The 25956-nt window shown below is 43.8% G+C and overlaps 1 protein-coding gene across 1 annotated transcript in view; it reads left to right on the top strand.

Annotated features, from left to right (window-relative positions):
• The window catches only part of PTPN9 (protein tyrosine phosphatase non-receptor type 9), a 232730-nt gene that overhangs the window by 154918 nt on the left and 51856 nt on the right, over nt 1-25956 (top strand). Inside the window, exons 5-7 of the mRNA XM_069222172.1 lie at nt 13117-13222; nt 16159-16269; nt 16553-16881. Of these exons, the coding sequence (XP_069078273.1) occupies nt 13117-13222; nt 16159-16269; nt 16553-16881 (546 nt within the window). The remainder of the gene's footprint in view (nt 1-13116; nt 13223-16158; nt 16270-16552; nt 16882-25956) is intronic.

Below are 25956 nucleotides of genomic sequence, written 5' to 3'. Positions count from 1 at the left end.
AACTTTGGACACCGAAGTTAAGATCGTTGAAGTTCAGGGGACCAAGAAATCAAAGAAACCAGAGGTAAGGGAGTCATTGGCCCTTTAAAAAAACAGACAGTCACGTAAATCTGACTCAAGGATGTTAAAGGGAGCCTCGGCGTTGAAGGGCTCTCCAACCACAGGCACGCCTTGATGAAATGACCCTCTCGCATTCCTCGAAGGAGACTCTGCGGGAGGACTTGAAAAATGGAGACGGTGGAGGAAAAGACCTTTCTGTGTTGAAAACAGACAGGCTGCGATCAGAACAACGAAGCTCGGTGTCCGAGACGTCTTCGAAAGGCTCTTCCATCAACAGTAGAGCCGCTCCAGAGAAAGAAAGTAGGAGGATGGAGGTTATGAGAGAAGAGTTGGATGTAGCCAACCAATGGCTCATTGCAAATTGTAATGCCCTGCTGAATAGCCATGCATATCAGCAACAAGATGAAATTGGGGAGCTCATGAAGCACTTCCGAGAACAATATAGAAAAAGGGCGGCACAATTACTCGATAATCTCTAAAACATCACCGTGTTTAAAGTCCGCTTTGGACGTGGCTGATACATCTAGCCGTCAAATGATGATAGGCGTAACACTAAGAAGGCACTGATGGATACGAATTTCAGGATTCTAGCTGGTGGTGCCAGCCAACATTCTCAATACTCCATTCAAAGGTGAGCAGTTGTTTGGCAGTATAGTTGCCGACAGACTGAACCAGTTAAAAAAGGACAATGAAACTGTGAAATCAGTGGGAGCATTGCAGTTTCATGAAGGAGCGTGCAGGGGAACAGCATCACCACATAGACCCCATAGGGAGAGGAAGTTTCCAGAATGGATCTTCACAGCAAAGCTTTCAGGGAACCGGCCAAACAGCTGCAACTCCACAAGGGTGGCAGTATCAACAGCAAAGCCGATAGCCTTTTCGTAGAAGAGGCAAGGTAAGTTGTCAACCCCACAAGAGAGGATCTACTCCTACACACAAGTGACTGCAAATCAGACAGTCCTCTCACAGACACCATCAGGGAGAGGCACCATTAAGGAACATGCAATACCTGTAGGGGGCAGAATAAAAACTTTCCTTTAGAAGTGGAGGAAAATAACACTAGATAAGTGGATAGTGAACTTAATCCAATTAGGACATTTGTAAAATTCCCTTCAGCAAGACAGCCAAGGAAAAAAAAAACTCCAAAGAAGAAACAACATGTTTCCTCAGGAAGGTGGAAGAACTGTTGAGGAAAAAAGCAGTAGAGAGAGTTCAAAACAAAGAGGTCAACAAAGGAAACTACTCAACATATTTCCTAATTCTCAAAGTAGATTGGTCTTTACCACCAATTTTAGATCTCAGGTTCATAAACAAGTTTATAAAAACCCAAAAATTCAAGATGATAAAATTGCAAGGGGTAATCCCTCAATAACAAATAAGAGATTACATGGCAACAATAGACTTAAAAGACACCTACTTGTACATTCCAATGAATGTGCAACACTAAAGATTCCTATGCTTTGTGGTAAACTAGATTCACTATGATTTATCAGTGCTGGCATCAGGATAAAGTCAGCCCCAAGAGTGTGCACCAAGTGCCTAGCAGCAGCAGCAACGCACTTCAGGAGGCATCGCATACATGTTTACCCATACCTAGTCGACTGACTAGTAAGAGCAAACGTGTACAAAAAAAATGCAGAGGACATACAGAAGGTAATAGAAACCTTATTCTCACTAGGGTTCTTAATTAAAAAAGAGAAATCATCCCCAAAACCAGAGCGGGAAAAAATATTTCTTGGAACAAGAATAAACTAATTTCAGGGGAAGGTGTTTCCCTACGAGAAGAAAGCACAATCCTTGATTGCAGAGACTCAACTTTGCCAGAAGGGGCAAGCTATGACAGTGAGGATGTTGGGGAGATTTCTAGGGAAAATGGTATCATGCATTCCCTTAATCCCATATGCAAGACTTCATATGAGACTAATTCAGGAATGGTTGCAAACCAATGGTCACAAGCAGCAGGGAGTTGGGAGGATATAGTGGTTGTCACACAAAAAAATGCAGGAGGAAATAGTGTAGTGGAACAGGTCAACTATAAATCAAGGAATGCAATTTCAGCAACCAATTCCATCATTAACAATTACAACAGATGCCTCACATATGGGGTGGGGAGCACACACAAACTCGCTCAACGTCAGAGGAGTTTGGAAGGAAATGGATGCAGTAAAACACATCAACATCACAGAACTAAAAACAGTATTCCTAGGTTTAAAAGCCTTTTCAGAAGCAGTTTTCAGGGAAAACAGTATTAATTCAAATAGACAACACTACAACAATGATTTCATCAACAAATAGGGGAAATACAATCCCTTCAGTTTCCAAAGCTAGCATTAGATTTTTGGAATTGGGCATTACAAAGGAAGATAACATCAGGGTGTGGCCTGGAGCCCATTGAGTAAGCGGCAAAAGTGAGGAGCTCTGGCCCGGGACCCCCCTCTGCATCAATCCTGCTGACACAGAGATTCTGAATGACCTTACCCTCCCCCCCCCCAAGGTCCAGGAGGGGGGAGGTACCTAGAAAAATTATGCGAGAGAGCGGTGGCGGGACCGAGAGACAGCCCACGACGACAAAGTAAACAGCCGTTCGCTCCCAAAAAGGCGGGCGCATGAGGAGTGCGCGCGGCCCCTGGTGGCCGCTGAGTCCAGCTGGCGAGAGAGGGACCCCAGCGAGGAACACGGACAGAATCTGCAGGGGTGACCCCGCAGCCCAGCGAATGCACCGGGCCCAGGGGGATTTTGCTGTTGGCCCGCCTCCCTCCGGCCACGGTAAGAGCCCTCGACCGGGAGTGAGGAGGGGAGACTGAAGTTCGGGGCTGCCAGGCCTGCGACCCCTGCCTCTAAGCGACAACGGTAGGGAGTGAGGCACGTGGCTCCCAACCCCCCCACCATCAACAGAGATAGAGCGCAGTCCAACTGCGCGAAGAAGGCAGCGGGCCGCGGCAAAGGTATTGGTGACCCTCCCCACCGCGCCCTAGAGAGGCGAGAGCGTGGAGAACGGCACAATTGGAGGGAACCCTCCCCTGCTGACCGGGACTGCGGCGGAGGCATTGGGGGGGAAGAACCGGCTGGGCCTGGGGGGAGGCAGACGGTGCTTGCCTGCTGGACTCAGGCACACGATAAACCAGCGCTGCGGTGGGACAGCAGGGATTCACCAAACAGTGGACAAAACCAACAGGAAAAAGGACATGGCTGGAGACACCAGCTTGCAACATGACTGCCCTACCTCTTCACATACAAACACTGCGCAGTCAGCGCCTCTTGACGGCCTGGCGGGGGGGCCTTCTTTGGAAGACATACTGGGAAATTCTGGGAGACATACTGCAGGCCATCACGACTTCCAGGGAAATTCTGGAGTCTAAAATAGATACACTGGCTGCGGACTTGGGTTTACTGCGAGAGGACCAAAGATGCCTGGCAGAAAGAGTTGCAACGACAGAACGAAATATGGAGGAGCTCAAACAGGAAGTATCAGCGATGGGAGACTGTGTGTCCACCCTGGAGAAGCAAGTAGGAACCCTAATGGCCCACGCAGAGGATGCCGAAAACAGATCAAGAAGAAACAATATCCGCATAGTGGGGCTACCTGAGAAAGTTGAACTAAAAGACTTGACGTGGATCCTGGGGCCTCACCATGGCCGGTGGTGGCCAGTCTACTGCACTATAAGGACCGGGACCACATCCTTGCTCAAGCTAGAAAAGGTGAGGAACTAAGGGCCAGATGTAGCAAGGGTTTTGCGACTCGCAAACGGCGAAAAAAGCCTCACCGGAATGCAGAAATGCATTTTGCGAGTCGGATCCGACTCGCAAAATGCATTTCCGACTCGCAAATAGGAAGGGGTGTTCCCTTCCTATTTGCGACTCGCAATGCTATTCATTTTCATTTGCGACCGCAAAAGCGGTCGCAAATGACAGCGCAGTTACCATCCACTTGAAGTGGATGGTAACCCAGGTGCAAACGGGAAGGGGTCCCCAGGGGACCCCTTCCCCTTTGTGTCTGGAAAAAAAAATAGTTTTTCAGAGCAGGCAGTGGTCCCATGGACCACTACCTGCCCTGAAAAATACCGAAACTAAAGGTTTCGTTTTTTTTTTCAAAGTGCAGCTCGTTTTCCTTTAAGGAAAACGGGTTGCACTTTGAAAAAACAAAAAACTGCTTTATTAAAAAGCAGTCACGGACATGGTGGTCTGCTGTCTCCAGCAGGCCACCATCCCCGTGAGTGCCCCTACTCGCAATGGGGTCGCAAATTGTGACCCACCTCATTAATATTAATGAGGTGGGTCTTTGCGACCCCATTGCGAGTTGCAGAAGGTGTCTGAGACACCTTTCTGCATTCCAAATTGCGACTTGCAATTTGCGAGTTGCAGGTACTCGCAAATTGCAAGTCGCAATTTGGAATCTTCCTACATCTGGCCCTAAGTGTGGAAAACAACACAGTTCGAATTTTCCCTGACTTCTCCCATGAGGTGTAAAAACAAAGGGCCACATTCCTAGAGATCAAGAAACAGATGCGAACATTAAACCTCCCGTACACCATACTTTTTCCTGCTACATTGAGGGTGGCAGAGGGCTGAGGAGCTACATTTTTTTGTACACCACAAGAAGCAAGAGAATGGTTGGATGAGTGTGAAGGTCCCACAGGCACAAGAGCACCTCGCAGAACCAGACCCAGGAGCAGGCAACAGCGATCCAGAGGACCCCGGCGCAGAGAGGTAGCACCCACCTTAGAGGAAGCCCAAGAGGAGAGACAGCGTGCCACTGCTGCTGTGGCATCGCTAAGCGGGGGAGAAGCTAGCCCACAGTCTGAGATGACAACGAGAAGAGTGCGAGGATCGGACTCCGGCGTGAAATCTGAGAGCTCGGCAGTAATGAGCGTGGAACTGCCGGTGGTGACACCTGGAACATCTGATGATATAATCTGATACCATGGTTAGGAACTGATGCTGTTATGTAGGGTCCTGCTGCGACGAATCCAGGACAAGATGAGAAATGAAACGCCAAGGCTCGAAGAAACAGGACGGGGGAGTGCCCGGCGCTGTGAGCTCTGGGCGACTCGAGAACTAATCTCACCCACCCCTTAAGTACTGATATTAGTATGCAATAGTTTGGATGGGAGGCTGTTTTGACACTTGTCCTGGGTAAGGGGAGTTGGGGAGTTTTTTGTTTGCAGTTATAAGGTAAACAATGTAATTATGCGTCTAATGCACGACAAGTGGATGAACAGAGACAAAACGGTACTATTGATTTCTCATGGATGATTTACAAAATTGCAAGGTGGTCTCCTGGAATATCAGAGGCATGCATAGTAGGGCTAAACGATATAAGGTATACTCCTACCTGCAGGGGAGAGGGGCCCACATAATAATGCTGCAAGAGACTCACCTGACGGCAGCGGCGGGAGCGGCGCTGAAGAGAAGGTGGAGGGGTCAAATGGATTACACAACTTACTCCACGTATGCACGGGGCACTCCAATATGGATAAGAGCAGGGGTACCATTCCAAATGACCAGCACACTTATAGATCCTAATGGGCGCTTTGTGGTGGTCACTGGCCGGCTGGGGGGACGAGACATTGTGCTAATAAATGTATACACTCCAAACACAGACCAGACCAGAGCACATTTTTAGATCATCTCTCGAGCGCCCTGGCCCCTCACCTGCTTCACGCGGTACTGATTGGGGGGGACTTTAATTATGTGGCCAACCCTGAACTAGATAGGTCCCACCCCCCGTTGATGGACTCACCAGTGAAGGCTCTAGCTAAAAACATTCCAGGAGTGGCAGGCCGAATGGAAACTACTAGACTCCTGGAGACACCTTACCCGAGCACCAGGGATTACTCCTTCTTTTCTGCAGTACATGACTTGCATGTGTGACTGGACACCTTTCTATGCATGCCTGAGGTACATACTCAGGTCAGAGATGTAGAGTACTTGGGAAGAACAATTTCTGATCACAACCCTGTTCTTCTCTATTTATCCTGGGGAAAAAACTAAGACATGCATACCTAACTGGCGCCTAAAACCCGAATTCCTAGAAGACCCTGCCTTTCGAGAACAAATAGGGGGACACATCAAACACTATTTTGAGGCGAACAAGGCTACGGCCCCTCCCCCCCAGATACTGTGGGATGCATTCCCGTTGGTAGTTCGGGGACGATGTATCGCTGCATCAATGGGAATTAGGAGGACACTTATACGTGAAATAGAGATAGCTGAGAAGGAGCTACAAACATTAGAAAAACGAAGTCCGGAATGCCCCAAGCTGCGGGGGAGGTGCACGAGGCTACAGGGAGAGTAGCAGAGCACACTGAGAGGCTCCGATGCTTTGATTAAAAAAACTACATGATGAGGGCACATGTGCAAAGGGATAAAACGGGTGCACTGTTGCCATGGTTGGCCAACCCTGCGAAACGAGGGACCCCCATAATAGAGATCATGACCCTTAAAGGGGGCAGACTATATCTGCAGGATGAAATTAACCGTCACTTCCTCGAATACTATACCACACTCTATACCAGTGTCCCACATGGGCAGGGGAAGCTATACGGACATTCCTCGGGCATCTTCCGCACAAGTGCCTTGATGTGGAGGAGAGGACCACACTGGGAGGCGAAATCGAGGTCTCAGAAATTAGAGAAGCCATTAAAGGCATGGTGAGGGCAAAAACCCTAGGCACAGATGGTTTGCCAATAGAATTCTACGCCACGTATATACAAGAACTGGCCCTTAAAATAGCGCAGTTATATAGTAAGGTACATGAGGCGAAATGCCTCCCACATTCCACAAAGGAAGCCTTGATAATTCCTCTACTTAAACCCAGCAAGCCTTCAAACGATAGCAAAGCTTATAGGCCCCTGTCCATGCTGAATTCGGACTACAAGATCCTAAGTTGAATACTAGCGACAAGGTTGCTCCCATACATGACCTGGTTGGTCCATACTGACCAAGCAGGGTTTATCCCCTCCCGGAATACAGCCCAGAATATCAGACAAGCTATCCGTACCCTAGACATTGTCACTCCACACGTAGATACAGCGACTATACTAGCAGTAGATATAGAAAAGGCATTCGATAGTTTAGAGTGGGATTATTTATACGAGGTCCTTGAACACATAGGACTGTGCGAGGACTTTATCAAATGGACAAAGCCTATACACAGACCCTAAGGCACGGGTCAGAACCGGTGTCACAATCTCAAAGCAATATTTGGTAGAAAGGGGCACCAGACAGGGTTGTCCACTCTCGCCATTATTATTTGCATTGGCAATGGAACCCTTAGCTACCTAAACGCGAACCGCCACTTGTTACCGGGGGCTAGAGAACGGTAACCGGCATCACAATTTAGCTCTGTATCCGGATGATCTACTCCTGTTCTTACAAGACACTGGGCCAGAACTAACAGGAGCCCAAGCAATCTTGGCACAGTGCCATCTGGCAGGACTGCAGGTAAACTGGCAGAAGTCGTTCCTGCTATCGGTGGACCGGGACCCACCCGAAGGGCTGAGAAATGTCTTGGGAGCCCCAATGCATGACCTACCTCAGAGTCAAAGTGTACCATACTAGGGCGGATATCCTGGAAGGTAACATAGGGAGTGCCATTAGGGCATTGAAATCCAATATGGGCTTCTGGAGGTCGCTTCCATTATCCGTGGCAGAAAGAATAGCACTAATTAAGATGGTGGCGCTGCCAAGGCTCTTATACTATTTTGCGCTCTTACCGATCTGGGTCCCTGTCGCGCCTTTCAGGGAACTGGATTCCTTAATTACGGCGTTTATATGGGGAGATGGGAGAAGCAGAGTGGCACTAGCCACCCTGAAGAGTCCGCGGGCGGAGGGGGGCCTAGCGGTCTCGGACTTTGAATCCTACTACCCGGCCGCCCAGTCGCAGTGGGCGACCTGATGGACGGCATAGCGCAGAGCCCTAGTAGATGGCAGGGCCACCTCGACGACTCCTGTTTCTATGCTGGCGGTTCTATTCTTTAAACTCACTAGGTCGGACCCAATGCCCGCTCCGGAGATTCTAGTCCTCCGTTGATGCTGGAGGTGATGCCTCCATAAGACAGGCACGACCATGCCTTACACACCCGAGATACCAATGACCTGGCTTCAATGGCTACCTCGTGCAGGCGAGTGGAGGAGATTGACGACCTTGGAGAAAGCAGGGGATGTGCAGATGGGGGAACTATACCGAGAGGGCAACCTGATGCTGTTCAAGACTTCCGGCAGGAACATGACCTACTGCAGGGTCATTTCCTGCTGCACCGAGCACTTATCTGCATTATTGGCACCCATTGGCAAACGGGAAGCACCGTGCCCTGACCTCACGAGCCCAGCACCTACCTAATGACCTCAGATGGCACACATAGAGCCATAACTGGCTAATATAGAGCGATCCACACAGGAGCAATGTGCCCCCTAGATGACCTACAACATGAATGGGAGATGGATCTGGCGATCCCAATACCGGAGTTGGCCTGGGAACATATACTGGAGAGGGCGCCAAAGGTCTCCAGAAATGCTAGGTTTCAACTTATACATTTTTATGTAATAGATAGAGCCTATCTCACCCCCAAAAGGCTTTGGGATCACCTTTGAGTAATAGACCTGCAATGTCCCTGCCGTGGAGAAGAGACGGCAGACTTTATCCACATGATGTGGTCCTGCCCATACTTAACCACCTACTGGAGAGCGGTGACTGCATATGTGGCGGAAAGTACGGAGCGTGAAACTGCGTGTACCCCAGCCCATTGTTTGTTACATTGGTTCCCCCACACTCCCAAGAATAAGAAAACTAGTAAATTTCAGGATCTTGCATACACTCTGGCCAAAAGAGAGTTAACAAAGAACTGGAAAAGCCTGATAGGTCCCAACCTTCAATGCTGGAAGAGGGAATTAAGACGCTGGGCAGAGTACGAAAGTCTAGTGCTGACAAGGGAACACAGACAGGGAAGGGGATCCCCAGAGATAACAAATGCTTGGGAACAAATTGTCGTAACATTACAAAAGGAGATAAGGACACCCCATACAGAAGGAAATGGGACCACATCATCACCTACAACATGAGACAACACCACATCCACAATGGGTAAAACAGGCAGAGCGTAGGACAGCACACGTATGTGAACTACAAACTCAAGCACTCTACACCATGACACAACATATGCATAGCATAGGTGCATCAAGAACTGATTGAAAAATGTTTTGGGTGGAGGGGCGATGGGAAAATGAGGGCAATTGGGAGTTAAATGTCATTCATCCATACTTTATTCTAGTTCACTGACAAGAGAGACATACATATAAATGTTACCCTCCCGCGAACACATATCGGGAATCGGCCTAATCAGAAGAGCACAATATCAGAAGGTTTCCATGATCAGGAACAATTTTCCAACTGCCCGGCTGAGAATGTGGAGGAGGAAGATATATGTCTCTTCTGAACTGACCTTTTAGAAATTGAATGTCTTTGAACAAAATACCAATAAATCTGTTTAAAAAAACAAAAACAAAGGAATATAACATTAACGACAATCCACAATACAGAGGCATAGTGAGCGAAATACAAGTTCTTATAATTCAGGAACCATATATGCAAATTCACAAGGACAGAATTGTCACAAGAATGGATCCACAGTTTCTGCCAAAAATAGTTTTGCAATTTCATTCAAACCAAATTATTAAAATACTAAGATTTTTCTAAAACCTAAAAGTTTAAACCGAGAGAGCCTAACATTGGGCGCTAGGCACACAATAATGTACTACATAGAAAGAACAAAACTATGCAGGAAGACAAACCCGCTCTTTGTCCCCTTTGGACAACAACATGAGATAAACAGTACATAAAGGTACAGTGGCCAGATGGATTTCTGAAACCATTCAAATATGCCACTCAAATGCCAGGGAAAAATTGAGCTCAAACCCAAAGGCACACTCAACATAAAAGAAAGGAGCAACTGTTGTCTTTCTAGCAAACACACCATTACAGGCCTCAGTATCTAGAACGCACCTTCAGGGCATTTATTACAAAATTTCGAATAGCGTAAATAATCCTTTGATTACCCAACTGGAGTAAAAAGGCAAATATAGCTGTGTGAGACTTGGTTCTGGGTGCGCATAAGACTGGGCACAAAAACTGCTGTCTTTAAAGACGCATAAAAAGAACAAAACAATACAAAGTGCAACGTGCTTTGTTCTGATGGCAAATGACAATGATAGTAAGGAAGAGAAGAAAATCTAGTGCTTTTTTGAGGCAAAGCCACCAGGAAATGTATTGTTTTAAGTTGAAACTGTGTCAGTAAGAATGTATGTTTTTCATTAGCAGTAAGCTGTAAATAAAGAGCCGGGTGCAATAAGTGATCATAGGTGTGACTAAGAGTCACTTCTCCTTTTGAAACAGGCCGAAGCGCTACCAATGTGTTGTTTAAATAGTTATTTAATCTGACTCGTGGGGGGACGGGGTGTGGTTCTTAATCTATCTGAATAATTATAAAAAGCTTTCAAAACTTGTCTTGATATATTTTAACTAAGGGATATCTTGGTTCTTATCAAGAGTCATACAGTCCCTGGTTATGATTTCACAAAACTGCGCCTCCTGGTTTGGCCATATTCTATGCCTGCAGCCCAGTATAATCTCCCAGATTAGAAAGCCCAACCTATTCATGAGAAAAAGCAGCAGGAGTGGACTGCGGAACTGCCAGCAACCTTCCTAGAAAATGATTTTCAAGTATTTCAAGTGCTTTGCAGTTCGCATGGCCCCAAAATCCCTCCCCAAATGTAGCCGCTGGGACACATTTGCTTTTAAAAATACAAATAATTTTTCACGTCCGTTTATGGCCCAGCCATTTGGAGAATCTAAAAACAGCATCTATAGTTTGTTGAAATTGTATCACTCTTACATTAAGTAAAAATTTACAGTTGAGATCTACATCAAACGGGATCCCCAAGTAAGTAAAATGAGTGTTTTTCATAATTTCCTCATCATTAAATAAAAACTTTTCAGATTTTGCGAGCTTAGGGCCACATTTAAAAACAAAAGAATTTAGAATGGTTCACCCCGAGGTCCAAGCTATCCATAAAGTTGTTAATAGGATCTAAAAGAAGCTGGAGGACGTTAGGTGTTAGAGCAATAAGAACTGCATCATCTGCATATAGCAGAACAGGAATTTCTCTACTGCCCAATTTGGGACTATCTTTTCCCTCCCTAGACAGGTGGTCCCCCACAGAGTCAATATGAATTAAAAAATAAAAAGGGGGCCACAACTCAACCCTGTCTAACCCCAATGACCAATGGAAACTCATCTGTAAGGTCTCCTCCCATACTATAACGGACTCTGGCTGTTGTCTGGTCATGGCGCCTACTGAGGAGGTAGACAATGGGCGCTATTAATCCCCAAATTCAAGATAATAGTCCATAACTTTGCATGATCAACCATATCAAAAGCACATGTAAGGTCCATAAGCGCAAGATGGACAGAAACTTTCTTGGCCTTAGTGTACTTTTGAATAATAAGGGAAAGATTTAAAGTTTGGTTTGCCTGGTTGCCAGGTGAGAAACCAAACTGTTAAGTCAGAAAGCCCCTGCGTCTCTATTGCCCAAACTTCTGATTTGGACAGAATAACTCTACCCAGTATCTTTACTGTTCTGTCCAACAGCAAGGGGGAGAGCTCTTGTCTCCTTTCTTAAATATAGGAACAATAATGGCCTCCTGCCAGGATTTAACCAGAGGTCCGAACATCGCGCTTCTAATTGCATTGGTCAATAGAGGAGCCCAGAACTCCAGGAATGATTTAAAGATCACCTTTTCAGAACCCAGGATAGGAGACTGCTCTTTAGGGCCGAATACATTAGAAAAATACTACATAATCCATCTGAGGATAAGAAGTTTTAGAGCACAATCCATTTTTTAAATAGCCTCGGCCAAAGGATTATAAGAGTTCACCACCTTCCAAAAGCTTCTGGGGTCTTTCTGATCACTTACTGTTCTCAGATCCTCCCATGTTTTTACCCTTGTCTTTGCCTTCTGCTTTTGGAAAGGCTCTTTATAGGATTTCCTAGACTGAACTATTTCAGACTGGGCACGCGGGCATTTATTTAAAGCGAGTTTCAAGTGTTTGTGAGCTTTAGAGCAAGAACTGTCAAACCACCTTGGGTTATCCCCTACTTTCTAGGCCACTTTAGTCAACTTATCAGCCGTGCAGCTATTTAACCTTGTATATGCCGCTATAACTTCTAAAGGTCTGATATCTTCACGCAAAATTGTGTCAATATCTGAATGATAATGCTGTATGAGGTCTTTATGAAAGGCAGCCTTATCTACCTTCTTCATTTAATACTTACACCTTTGAGGGAAGTGTAATCCACGTGAGGATAAGACATTTTAGAGGACTACCTACTTGCGGGCAGCTTGAGTTCCAAGGTAAGTGGGTTGTGATTGCTCAAACATGAAGCCCTAACTTTACAGGAACCAACTACTGATACCAGTGGTCTAGAAACAAGTATATGATTGATGGAAGAGTTTGATTTAGGTCCCATAAAAGTGGGAGTTTTTCTCAAACTTGACTGGGAATGATCCGAAAGTAACCTCAAATTATACAAACAAATCACCCTATTCAATGAGTTGCCATATGGTGTATGCTTAAAATGAACAAGTGCATGATTAAATTAATCACAAATCCCACATATATGGGTGTCACCAAAAGCATAGAGATCAATATTAAAATCCTCCACCCAGACAATTACAACATCCTCAACAGGGCCATTCAAAATATTTTGCAGAGGTACTTCTATGTCACCCACAACACTTGTCTGTGCATAAGAAGTCTACATTTTAAATACTTAGATGTAAGCTTTGTTAAATATATAGAGGGAAGCAATCTCCTATGTGCATTGCTATTTAGGACTGCATTTATATATTCTTCACTCTTCCTAGTGTTTTTATGACCGACATTTGGAACAAGGAGTATGTGTGTGTGTGTATATGTTTCATTGCATCTCAGTATTTTTAGTAGTTTAGCACAGCTCTGTATGTTTCTCAAATTATTATTTTATATTTCAATCATCAGTTTCGAGACACAGCGGAATGGACTGGTATTTATATATGACATGGCAGGGTCACAGTATACCAACTTTGAGCTAGACCTCAGCAAGAAGATCCTGAACCTTCTGAAGGTAAGGAACTTCCAGAAACCTGTTGTCACAGGTTTAAAACATGTGATCTGGTTAGGATTAAAGTGTTAGTTACATTTTTGTCTGAAAATGAATAGAAGTGTGCATGTTTCGATATGAATGGGTAAAGTAATCCAAAGTGAGTTGTAGTGCCATTAAGAATGATCCAGATAAGCAAAATTTCAACATTCCAAATAATTAATGGGGCATGTATGGAGGTAGATCCCTAATGTAGAAAGAACTCATTCTCTGGAATTATATGAACTATCCTTTAATGCTCCAGCAAACTGCACCCTGTCTAGTAAGCAGTGGTAAGCATTCCTCCTCAAACAGGTGTTCTTGTCACTATCTAGATATGCCACATAGCTTACAAAGTCCATAACAGCATACAGCACCTAACCACAGAAGTCCTGGGGTAGAGACCCTGTAAAAAGTCTTTACTTTGTTATTAAATTGCCACCTTATCTTGACTTATAGCCTGCAATTGAAATGCATTGAAATAGTTGTGTTTAATTTTTACTAGAGATGTGGTGGAACACCTTATAGTATTGAAGAATGAGTACTGTAACTCTTTATATCTTTGCCTTCCTGTCTATTAGATGGAGTGTCTACAGATGCCTTAGAGTGTACCTGTCTGATTTATTTAGCCTTTCCTTTATTTTATTAATTTGATCTCTCTGCACTAGCTTCCATTTGATCGCCCCGCACTAGCCTCCAGTGTTGAGGAACTCTATTTGTAAAGGCTTATGTTAGTTTCATAAAGCATAGGTTTTTGACATGTCTGCAGGTAGTACTATGAAAGCACTGATTACTGGCCAAAAGCACTCAAGGTTGCCATATTCAGACTACTGATGAATCCTACCCATATAAAGTTCTCAATCTTGAATCCGTCATCAAGGCGTGGATTTGGCTCTTACACATTCTTCATCTGGAAAAATGCCTTTGGTGTTTACGCAGGGCTCAAGTTGAGAAGCCAGAACAGCGATGGCTTACTTCCTCCAATTGTGGAGTTATTTCCACCTCTACAAATAAAGGCATTAACCCAACAATGGAGGAATTTAAATTAAGAGAATCCGGGATGGGTGAAGGGGATGTGCACAAGCTGGTTCTAAAGCTATTAATAGTAGGAGGAGAAAGAATTATTTTTCCCTTGGTTTGTGAGACCTTTGGCATGAGGGCTATTGATCCAGAGTGTATTGGACATCGAATTGAAATTTATTGATTGTCCAAGCTTCCAGGCAGCATCCCTGTGAAGAGATGAAAGGCAAGTTGTTAATGGATCAACAATATTGTTCTCCCTGAAGGCGTTCTTGTTCATTTTGAACAATTCTGGATTTACACAGAATTCAACTAAGGATGGACACACTACCTGCTCACTTGATCCACTCAGGTGTTATGCTTTCTAGAGGCATTGGTTTCCAGTAAAGCAAAACATTTCCTTTCCAAGGATTTCATTTCTTGAACCTGTTTTTACAATGTGTGTCTGCAGATTTCCAGATGGCATTTGATGTTATGGCCACTTCGTTTGAACCAGACATCTTCCTTTAGCAGAAAAAAACGTCCAATTCAAACAGTGTTTGACCTTGATTGGAACCTTCAACTCAGGCCACTCTGTCTGTCAGTGTTACAATTTTTGGATCTGACCTTGGCACATACTGTTGCGATCAGGTGTGAAGTAGAAGGCCCTCTTATTAACAAGTTATACGTAACCAGTGGCTATGCCAGAAATGCTAAAAGTTTCTGATTAACTGCTTGAAATTCTCTGAATTCATCCTCTAATGACTAATGAGGCTTACAGAAGCCAATGAAACCGTTCCAAAATCATGGAGATCAACCACAACCAACATCACACTACCAGAAGGCCTGGAGGGAAGAGGAAAAAACAGCCTCTAGTGCTGAGATGAGGAGATATGGGATAAGAGATTTTAGGAGGGTCTGCACTTTCTATCAGACACACCATTCATTAATATATGCTAAACTTCAACTACCATGGAAAACGTTCTGTTAGGATAAGAGTAACCATGTTGATAAGTGTCATATGGATTACTTTGCAGTTGTTTGTTTGCTCTGCAGTGATAGGATACATAGCGACAACTGGGGAAAATCAGATCCTGCTGAGGTAAGTTGTTCCTAAAACGTTGCATGGGAAAGATGACTGTACCCTGGCAGTTCTGGTTCAGGTAAAATGCTCTTAAGTAATACAGGACCTTTGAAGACTTCTTTAATGAAGGTTGTTTCAATTTTTGGGGCAAGCAGTACAATTTTTGTTAAACCTGAGCATGCAGTGACCCACTGTTTATTCTTTATGTGGAAGAATATTAGGGCAGGTTTAAAGTTCTTGCTATTCTGACAGGTTGAATGTCACTTGCTATTGTGGTAAAAACCATTACTAACTTAGTTTAGGTGAATGTAGTCATGCTATTCTCTTCCTGCTCTGTTACCATCTTATGTAGGTGCACCTCATTATTTGTATTTTAAAAATGTGAACAATGTGGGCGAGGCAACCATTTTTCACTGAGCACAGATAGTGTTGCAGTGGGACATAATAGGACGCAATAGACATAAGAGGCACCAAATGAAGTCTCTTTCTCACAGAAGTGGTTTTAGATGCATGGAAGTGCCTTTCATCAGAGATAACTGACTCGCCTCATAAAATACCACAAAATGGTAAGGGAAAGATGGATTGTTGTAGTTGTAAGAGAAATGAAGGGGGTGACTACAAGAATCAAGTTCTATTCGCTTATGTCAGTGTTTGTGTTTCTGCCTGTGTGAAATGTCATTCTTACTCAGCAGTTGGTACTGTATGCTTTCTTGACCTTAAACCGTTCCACACCGCACTCTGCTAAATGTGATTGCCACTGAGTGCATTTTAACTGTCTCTGTGCACTAGTTTTTTTTTTTATTTCTTCAGAGTCACTAATTGTGTTTGTACTCAACAGGGCGCCTTCCCCGCACGGTTGAAAAAGGTCTTCATTGTGGGTGCTCCTGTATGGTTCAGAGTGCCCTACTCCATCATCAGTGTGCTGCTGAAGGAGAAACTCCGGGAACGAGTGAGTGGGGCGAGTTTTTTGTTGACTGTGGTGGTGCACCACACTCTGGGTGACATGAACAGCTAGGGTCTGAAGAAGGCATTGGGCTGACAGGGAGGGTAAATGGGCATTGGTAGTCCATAATTCCCAGATTGTGCAGTGTTGTCAAAAACTAAAGTTTTAGTCTGGTAAGATAAATATTTAAAGTTTGGTAGAATTATTTGGCAACTTTTTTAGCTGACCTGATGAATGAATAGTAAACGTGATATGCTGTTTGTTTTCTGGCATTATTCTTGTGGCTCAGGTACAAATGGTGAAGATGTGTGAGATGAAGCAGCACCTCCCTCGAGACTGCCTCCCTGAGTATTTAGGGGGCCTTGTCAAGCTAGACCCCCTGAGTTGGAACTATCAACTGTTGCCGCAGCAGAATGGTCATCCAGATCCTCTGGATGAGTTGATCCTGGTGCCACAGGTATCAAGTCGCGATAACAGCTCTGTGCATGTGCCTGGACCAGAGTCACTGAGTGTGCAGGAGCTGCTGGAACACATAACCCTCATGCAGAAACGAGGAATTCATGAGGAGTACGAAGACATCCGGAGAGAGGCGCCAGCAGGAACCTTCAGTTGCTCCCTGTGAGTATGAGCCTTGGATGTGTCGATTCAGAAATTCTGATACTACTGAAATCTTTTCATACAAGGGAGTCATAGTTTATATTAAGTGGGAGAATGATTACATAGCTCACTTCATTTTTTTTTTTAAACATTTGGTACTCCAGCTCGCTTACAGAATAGTATATCTCCATTTGATGCTGGTAACTAGATGCTTTTGTTGACCTTGCAAAGAGCTCAATCAATCAGTCATTCATTTGTAGAGCACATCGCTGTCACCCCTTAGGGTATATAGGTGCTGGGGTGCAATGTCTCTGTCGAAGACCCAGGTCTTGAGTTTCTTCCTGAAGCCATCCAGCAAGGGTGTAGTTTGGAGGGGCAGGTCGTTCCAGGCCCTGGCGACGATGTAGGAAAAAGAGCAGCAGCTGGTGTGGCTGCGCCAGACTCTGTGTGTTTCTGAGAGAGCCAGAGAAGCAGAGCGCAGGTGTCTGGTGGGTTGATGGAAGTGTAGACGGTGGTTGATGTCCGGTCCTTGATTGTGTAGGGCTTTGTAGGCATGCATGAGGAATTTGAAATTACATCTTTTTAGGATGGTGGTCGGTGGTTGTTTCTGAGATGGGTGATGTGGGTGCTCCTAGGAATGTCCAGGATGAGTCTGGCAGCAGTGTTCTGTCTTGGTTGGAGTCTCTTTAGGAGCTGGGAGGATACGTTGGCATATAGATTGTTGCTGTAGTCGAGTCGGCTGGTGACAAGGGCTTGGGTGACGGTTTTCCTGGTATTGGCTGGGACCCATCTGAAGATTCTGCTGGGCATGCAGAGGGTGTTAAAGCAGGAGGAGGTGACTGTGTTGATCTGGCGCTTTATGGTCAGTTCACTGTCCAGGATAATACCAAGGTTGCGAGCGTGGTCTGTAGGCGTGGGTCTGAGTTCGGCTGGCAACCAGCTTTAGTCCCAAATGGAAGTGTTTTTCCCGACATCTTGTCGAAGTTTTATCCAGTTGGCTACAATGATCATGGCGTTGCAGAAGTTGGTTCTGATGGTGGAGAGGTCTTCAGTAAGTGAGAGGATCAGTTGAGTACTGTCTGCGCAGGAGAAGATGTTGAGTCCGGGGGGATCATACAATGTCATTCAGTGGGGTTACGCAAGTATTGAACAAAGTGGGGCTGAGGTATGAACCTTGGGATATGCCGCAAAGGATGCTTTTGGGTGTGAAGGTGAAAGGGGGTAGTTGGATGCTCTGAGTGCATCCTGTCAGGAAGGAGGCAATCCATTTGAGTGTGTCATTTTGTATTCCGATGCTGTTGAGTCTGTTGATTAGGATTTGGTGGGGGACGGTGTTGAATGCGGCTAATAGGTCAAGGAGGATCAGGGCGGCTGTTTTCCTGCGGTTGATGTCCTCATTGGTGGTAATGAGTGCGGTCTCTGTGCTGTGGTTGGAATGAAAACCTGATAGGGAGGTGTCCAGTAGGTTGTTTTCTTCCAGGTAGCTGGTGAGCTGCTGATTGCTGGCCTCTCTAGTACTTTGGCCAGGTAAAGTGGTAAAGAGATGGGTCGGTAATTCTTGAGTTCACTGCGGTCAGTGGAGGGATTTTTCAGGAGGGGTTGGATTTCTGCATGTTTCCATTTGTCCATAAAAATTGCTGAGGTGATGGAGGTGTTGAGGATGCTTGTGAGTTCTGTGCTGATAAGGTTGGTTCAGCGGGTGAACAAGTGGTGTGGCATGGGTTGGTGGGTATCCCGGAGTGCATGGATGAAATGATGGCTGAGGTGGCTTTTGTGGTGAACGGTGCCCACGTGGAAATGGTGCTGTTGGTGTGCCTATGGGGTCTAGAGAGCTGAGGTTGGAGAGTGTGGGTTGATGCACAAAGTTATTGTAGACGGTGGAGATCTTGCTGTGGAAGTAGTCTGAGAGGATGTTGCAAAGTTCTCGGGAGGGGGGAAAAGTGTTCTCTCTGTGGCTGCTGGGTTGGAATATTCTTTGACTATATTGAAAAGTACATTAGTGCGGTTGGATGCTGAGTCATCCAACCAATGAAGAGCTCAGTTTTTAACAGTTCAGTTGCATTCATTTTGTATATTTTTCTTTTTTTCTGGCAATTGGGCACATGTAAAAGCTGTTGACTGATTTCACTAAGCAAGACATTCTCCAGGCAGTGTGAAAATTCTCATCCATGCAACAACTTAAATAGTTTATTCAAAGTAATACATTTTTAAAAGTTTCAATTAACTGAATGAGAACAACGTCATTCCAGTACAATAATTCCATTTACTGCACTGCATATTGAATATTACACTGTTAGCTTAGTATTCTTGGATAAACCACCTGTGACATGGCGAGTTCCTATGTTGCTATATCACAAGATGTTTTACTTACATTAGACATTTGATTACATAATTAGAATCTGTTATGATCATAAGTTATGATCATATGTCAGTAGGGGTTTCTTTAAGTGTTATGTTGGAAGTGGAATTCTACATTGTGAGGATTCCACACGGAGACGGTTGGAGAGAGGGAAGAAAGGAGGAGGCAGAAACTGGTTGTGCTGGCTCATCTGTTGGTGGATGCTAATAAAAGGTTTCAATAAAGAAGAAAACGACTTTGTGTCAAAGGCGACGAGTTACTACTGAGGCATCCACCCTTCAAAGAACCCATGCGTCCACTAGACGAACTATGAAGTGTCGTATCATGAAGGTTATTGTATTTCATGTAGTCGATGTTTTTTTGGGCTAAATACTTACATAGGAAAGGAAAAAAAACATTACGCTCACTGTTGTCTGGCCCATGAGCGATCGTGAATGACTAAGCGAGTAGCACACCAAACTGAGCTGTTGTTGTAGTTTGAACAACAGCAGCCTCCGTTGAGGCCGCGCATACTTGGAGAGTCACGCGCTACAGTGAGAACATTGCTATTTTAATATAGTAATCTATGTTGCTGGAATATTTCTGCTGTGAATAGTGTTAACGTTCTCCATAAAAGTCGCACATACTATGAGTTGCACGCTGCAGCGGTAGCATTTTCAGCTTTAATATATTAACATGCATTATTACCACATTTTATGGCACGAGCTGCAGCAGCACTTGTCATCAAAGCTGTGTATACCTATAAAATTGTGCGTTTTAATATAAACATTTCAGTTTGGTACAAAAATACCTCAATTGATCCTTCACTTGCTCCACACTGTGATTTCCTTGTTAAACTTGAGCACTGTCTACAAGAAATAGGAAAAGACTAGAATGCTGACACGATTATAGTGGCATTTCCCATTCAAACTCTGGGACGTTCAGAAAGTGGAATAAGGAATTGGAAACTGTACGACCAAAGAATAGAGGAAGAGCAACTATGAAGAAATATTAACATTTACAAAGTGGATTTATACGTTTTGGTTCTTGTTGCCGTTTAATACTGAATTCATAAGGTGTCTCATCAATCTCCCTTCAGTATGTCTCAACCACCACAATTTCTGTCTGAACGGGGTGAGCCGATATTGCCTTGGAAAAAATGGATAAACTTGTTTGATTCCTATTTAATTGGTATTGGTGGTGAAAAAGTCTCCCCTGCAAGGAAAGAAGGCATTTTCTTGCACAATCTAGGGACTGAGGGGCGGAACATTTATAATAGCCTTGACTCAATGAGCATTGGTACTGCTGAAGGCGCACCTGGAGATGTTTATGAGATGTCACTCATGATGCTTAAAAAACATTTTGGTGGTCGCATAAATGTTGTTATAGAAAGACATATGTTTTTTATGAGAATACAAGCCAGAGAAGAGAGAGTTGGTAACTATATAGCATCACTCAAGACATTGGCTCAAACATGTGATTTTGCTGAACTAACTGAGTCTTTGATACGTGACCAGCTTGTACGTTGCACCAACAATCCAAGAGTCCAAGAGAAATTATTAGCGAAGAATCCATCTTTACAGGAAGCAATAATTATTGCTGAAAGCATGGAACATACCATTTTCTGGGCAAAAGAAATGAAAGATGTGGGTCCCAATCCTGGTACCCATATGGATTCTGGTTCCACGTCCATGCTAGCAAGGATTTCAACTTGTGATTGTGTTCAAGAAAGTGATCTTGTGCAGAAAGTAAGTGGTAAAATTAAAATTGGTAGTGATACACAGAAAGAATCCAAGATCAGATGTTATGTGTGGGAATATTGGTCATCTGGCAAACAACTCCAAATGTTTTGCCAGAAATGTTAATTGTAGGAATTGTGGGAGGGGCATTTAGCAAAAGTTTGCAAACGTTTTAAAGTGAATATGGTTGATGAGTCAGCAAGTAAACAACAGATGATGTTACATGTCGATTGTGCAAGCACTGGAAACCGACAACTCAATGAGAACAAATTATTCATGCCAAAATGTGATATTGGGATCTGGGGGAAAATCTGTTTCAGTCCTTGCTGACTCAGAGTCTCTTTTTACATTAATTGGAGATAAGAATTGGGAAAAAAATCTTTGCAGTTGATAAAATTGAGTTAATTCCACCTGGTATTGATCCTGTTGGATATGGTGGGCAGAAGATTGATTTATTTGGATACTCTGTAATGTCAATAAAATTTACAGGCCGTGAGACAGTGGGTAAAGTTTATGTAGCCAAACGTGGTGGTGATCTCCTGGGGTGGCGTCATCAGATGGATTTGGGAATTATTTTGAACCCGAATGCTCCTGATCAAGTTCTTTCTATTTTAAATTTGGGTGATGATGCTGAGATTGTAAATGATTTTCCAGAAGTTTTTAGTGATAAGCTGCTACTGTTGGAAAAATGTCAAACACAAAATCATTTTAAAGTCCAGTGCTAAACCAGTTGTATACAAAGTGAGAAAGGTACCACATTTGATGTTGCAGCCGTTACAAGCAGAACTCAACAGGTTATTGAGTTTAGGTGTCATAGAGGAGATTGAAGCCTGAGTGGTTGGCGCCTATAGTTTTGGCTCCTAAGGATAATGGGTCAAAGATTCGGTTGTGTGTTGATCTTAGGGGTCTCAACCAATGTATATGGGTAGACCGTCAACAGTCAACTAAAATTAATGAAACTCTGATTATGCTGACTGGAGCTAATGTTTTCAGTGTTATGGACTTATTAGCAGCATTCCCTTAGATTCTACTTCATAAAGATTTGAGACATCTTACTTCTTTTGTTACTCCTTTGGGGGGCATTCAGGTTTGTTAGGATGCTATTCGGGTTAGCTTCTGCTGCTGCCTGTGAGGGAGGTGCTCAAGGGTCTTGATTCTGTTTTATTCTTTCAGGATGATATTCTTGTTTATGGTGAGGACACTGAAAGGCATGATGTGATCTTAAAAGCAGTGCTTAAGAGATTGAGAGAAAATGGATTGACCTTGAAGAGAGAAAAATGTAAGTTTAGAGTTGGTACTGTTTCATTTCTAGGTCACACAATCTCTGGGGATGGTAATCAACCAAATTTGGAGTTGGCTAATTCAATCATGTCGGTTACCGACACCTGTTGACAAGGATCAAGTACGGTCATTCCTTGAACTTGCTGAGTATTACTCTAAATTTGTTAAGAATTTTGCGAGTGTAGTTCAGCCTTTGAGAATGATTCTGAAGAAAGGTGTGAAGTTTGAATGGTCTCCGGAATGTGAAGGGGTGTTTAATGCAGTGACATTGGAAAAATTCCCACTTTGGGCCATTTTGATGTAAAACGTAAAACATTCTTGTCCACTGATGCCAGTTTAAAGGGCCTTGGTGCGGTTCTCTCTCAACTGGTGGATGGAGAGGAGAGTGTGGTAGCTTTTGCTTCATGTTCTCTTAAGGGGCCTGGAAGAACGATATTCAGTGATAGAGTGTGAGGTACTAGCCTGTACCTGGGCCATAAATCATTTTAAATATTATCTGTGGGGTTTACCATTTATACTCAGGAGTGATCACAAGCCCCTGGCACAGATGTTTACCTGCCGGAATATTGAGAGTACTACACCACGAATCAAACGTTGGGTAGAACATTTATTGGATTTTAATTTCCTTATGGAATATTATCCTGGAAAGAAGAATATCCCTGCTGATTTCCTTTCTAGGTAGTCATTAATTGATTGAAGTCTGGATGAGGGAGTTCATGTATTATGGGTTAAAGAATCTGCTTTTGAAAAGGTAGACTGGAATGAGGAATGTGGTAAGGACACTGTTTGCAGACTAGTTATGGACTATGTTTTACAAGGATGGCCTTGTCTGAATAACTGCCAGGAAGGTACTTAAGCATTTTGGAGCTTAAGGACGAATTAAGCATCATAGATGGCAGTTTGTATAGGGACAGCAGATTAGTTTCACCTGCAGGCTTATATGAGAAATTAATTAATTTGGCCTATGAGGGGCGTTTGGGTAGGAACCTTACCAAAGCCAGTATCTGAGAATGTTATTGGTGGCCAGGTCTAGACAAACAGGTAGAGGTGATTGTAAAGGACTGTATACAATGTGCCGGAAATGACAAGTCCAAGGTTATACGGACTGCCCCTTTGTCCCCAGTTTCTGTTCCAGATGAACCATGGGTCAAATTGGGTTTGGATTTGGTTGGACCATTGGATTTGTGATTGTTTTGGTTGATTACACTTCTAAGTGGGTCACTGCTAGTTGCGTACATTCTATTACCACTAAAACCATAATACAGTTTTTGACTGATGTATTTGCTTGTGAGGGGATTCCAAAGGTAATAGTGACTGATAAAGGGGTCCAATTCACTTCATTAGAAATTAAGGGCTTCCTTAAAGACCTAGCAATCTCCCATTACCATACTGCACTACATGCTCCTCAGGCTAATGGTTTTGTTGAGAAAATTAATCAGTTGGCGAAAGCGTGTGTTCAGATAGCTCTCAAGAACAAGGTGCCTTTGAAGGTTACGCTGAGAGAGAAATTATGGGCCCATAGGAATGCACCCAATGTTGTTACTGGGATGTCTCCTTTCTGTATTTTGAAAGGCAGGTTAGCGGGTTCTAAATTGAATCCTTTGTGGTTATATTTTAAAACCCGAGCTGATGCAGCGTCTGACAGCTCTAAATTTTTTTGTGCCAAAGTGATTGCTAATCAGTCTAAATATAAGAAGAGGTTTGACGAAAGACGTGTGCGTCAGAAGAATTGGCGTGAGGGAGTTTTGGTGTTTGTCAAGAAACCAGTGTGGTGTCCCAAAGGAGAATCCAAATACACAGGACCGAGGAAGATTATGAAAGTGAAGAAGAATGTGGTTTTACTTGAGGGTGGTGAAGTTTGGAGTTTGTCTCGCCTAGCCAAATGTACAAAGTGTGAGGGTGAACAAAGAAACAATTTGCCTAATTTGGGTGAGAGTGAAGGGTTGAGGAGAAGTGTGAGGAACAGAACTTATCCTAAACATCTTAAGGACTTTGTGAATTAGGCAATTAAATATTGTATACTTATGCACTTGGTTAATGTCAGTAATTAATGTCAGTTGTAATTTTATTTACATATTTGCAATGATATTTCTGTTATATATGTATATATTTGTTATTTTGTTATTATAACGTCTTTAATATTGTTTATAACGGGGGAAGATGTGTTATGATCATATGTTATGATCATATATGGGTAGAGATTTCTTTAAGTGTTATGTTGGAAGTGGAATTCTACATTGTGAGGTTTCCACAGGGAAGACGGTTAGAGAGAAGGAAGAAAGAAGGAGGCAAGAACTGGTTGTGCTGGCTCATCTGTTGGTGGATGCTAATAAAAGGTTTCAATAAAGAAGAAAACAACTTTGTGTCAGAAACCTCTTGGCGCGTAATGAAAATGTCACTTACCCAGTGTACATCTGTTCGTGGCATCAGTCGCAGTAGATTCGCATGTTTTGCAATAGCTCGCCATCTGGTGTTGGGCCGGAGTGTTACAAGTTGTTTTTCTTCGAAGAAGTCTTTCGAGTCACGGGACCGAGTGACTCCTCCTTTTGTGTCCATTGCGCATGGGCGTCGACTCCATCTTCGATTGTTTTTCCCCGCAGAGGGTGAGGTAGGAGTTGAATTGTAGTAATAGTGCCCATGCAATGGAGTGACTAAGTATGCACCTATTTAAGGTTGAGATGATACATATATAAATAGTTGAAGGTAACTTCCAAACTGCTACAGGCTCCCGGGGAGGTGGGTGGGCACATGCGAATCTACTGCGACTGATGCCACGAACAGATGTACACTGGCTAAGTGACATTTTCAGTTCGATGGCATCTGTCGCTGTAGATACGCATGTTTTGCATAGACTAGTAAGCAGTTATCTCCCCAAAAGCGGTGGATCAGCCTGTAGGAGTGGAAGTAGTCTGAAATAATGTTCTTAATACGGCTTGACCTACTGTGGCTTGTTGTGCGGATAACACGTCTACACAGTAGTGCTTGGTGAATGTGTGAGGCGTAGACCATGTGGCTGCCTTACATATTTCTTGCATTGGGATGTTTCCTAGAAAGGCCATGGTAGCACCTTTCTTTCTGGTTGAGTGTGCCCTTGGTGTAATGGGCAGCTGTCGTTTAGCTTTAAGGTAGCAGATTTGGATGCATTTAACTATCCATCTGGCTATACCTTGTTTTGATATTGGGTTTCCTGCATGAGGTTTTTGAAATGCAATAAATAGTTGTTTAGTCTTTCTGATGTTTTTTGTTCTGTCAATGTAATACATTAATGCTCTTTTGACATCTAATGTATGTAGTGCCCTTTCAGCTACGGTATCTGGCTGTGGAAAGAACACTGGAAGTTCCACTGTTTGATTTAGATGGAACGGTGAAATAACCTTTGGCAAAAATTTTGGATTGGTCCTTAGGACGACCTTATTCTTGTGTAGTTGTATAAAAGGTTCCTGTATTGTAAACGCCTGAATCTCGCTTACTCTTCTTAGGGACGTAATGGCGATGAGAAATGCCACCTTCCAGGTTAGGAACTGTATTTCGCAGGAGTGCATGGGTTCAAAAGGTGGACCCATAAGTCTAGTTAGGACAACATTTAGGTTCCATGAAGGAAGTATAATTCTCCTAAGGCCCTCCATGAATGCTTTAATGACTGGTATCTTATATAGGGAAGTTGAATAGGTAGTCTGCAGGTATGCAGATATTGCTGCAAGGTGTATTTTAATGGAAGAGAAAGCCAGGTTAGATTTT

Source organism: Pleurodeles waltl, chromosome 3_1 (genome assembly GCF_031143425.1).
Source record: "Pleurodeles waltl isolate 20211129_DDA chromosome 3_1, aPleWal1.hap1.20221129, whole genome shotgun sequence".
In the NCBI taxonomy this organism is placed as follows: Eukaryota; Metazoa; Chordata; class Amphibia; order Caudata; family Salamandridae; genus Pleurodeles; species Pleurodeles waltl.
Note: the sequence above shows the minus strand (reverse complement) of the source record. Positions and strands in the feature narration are given on the sequence as shown.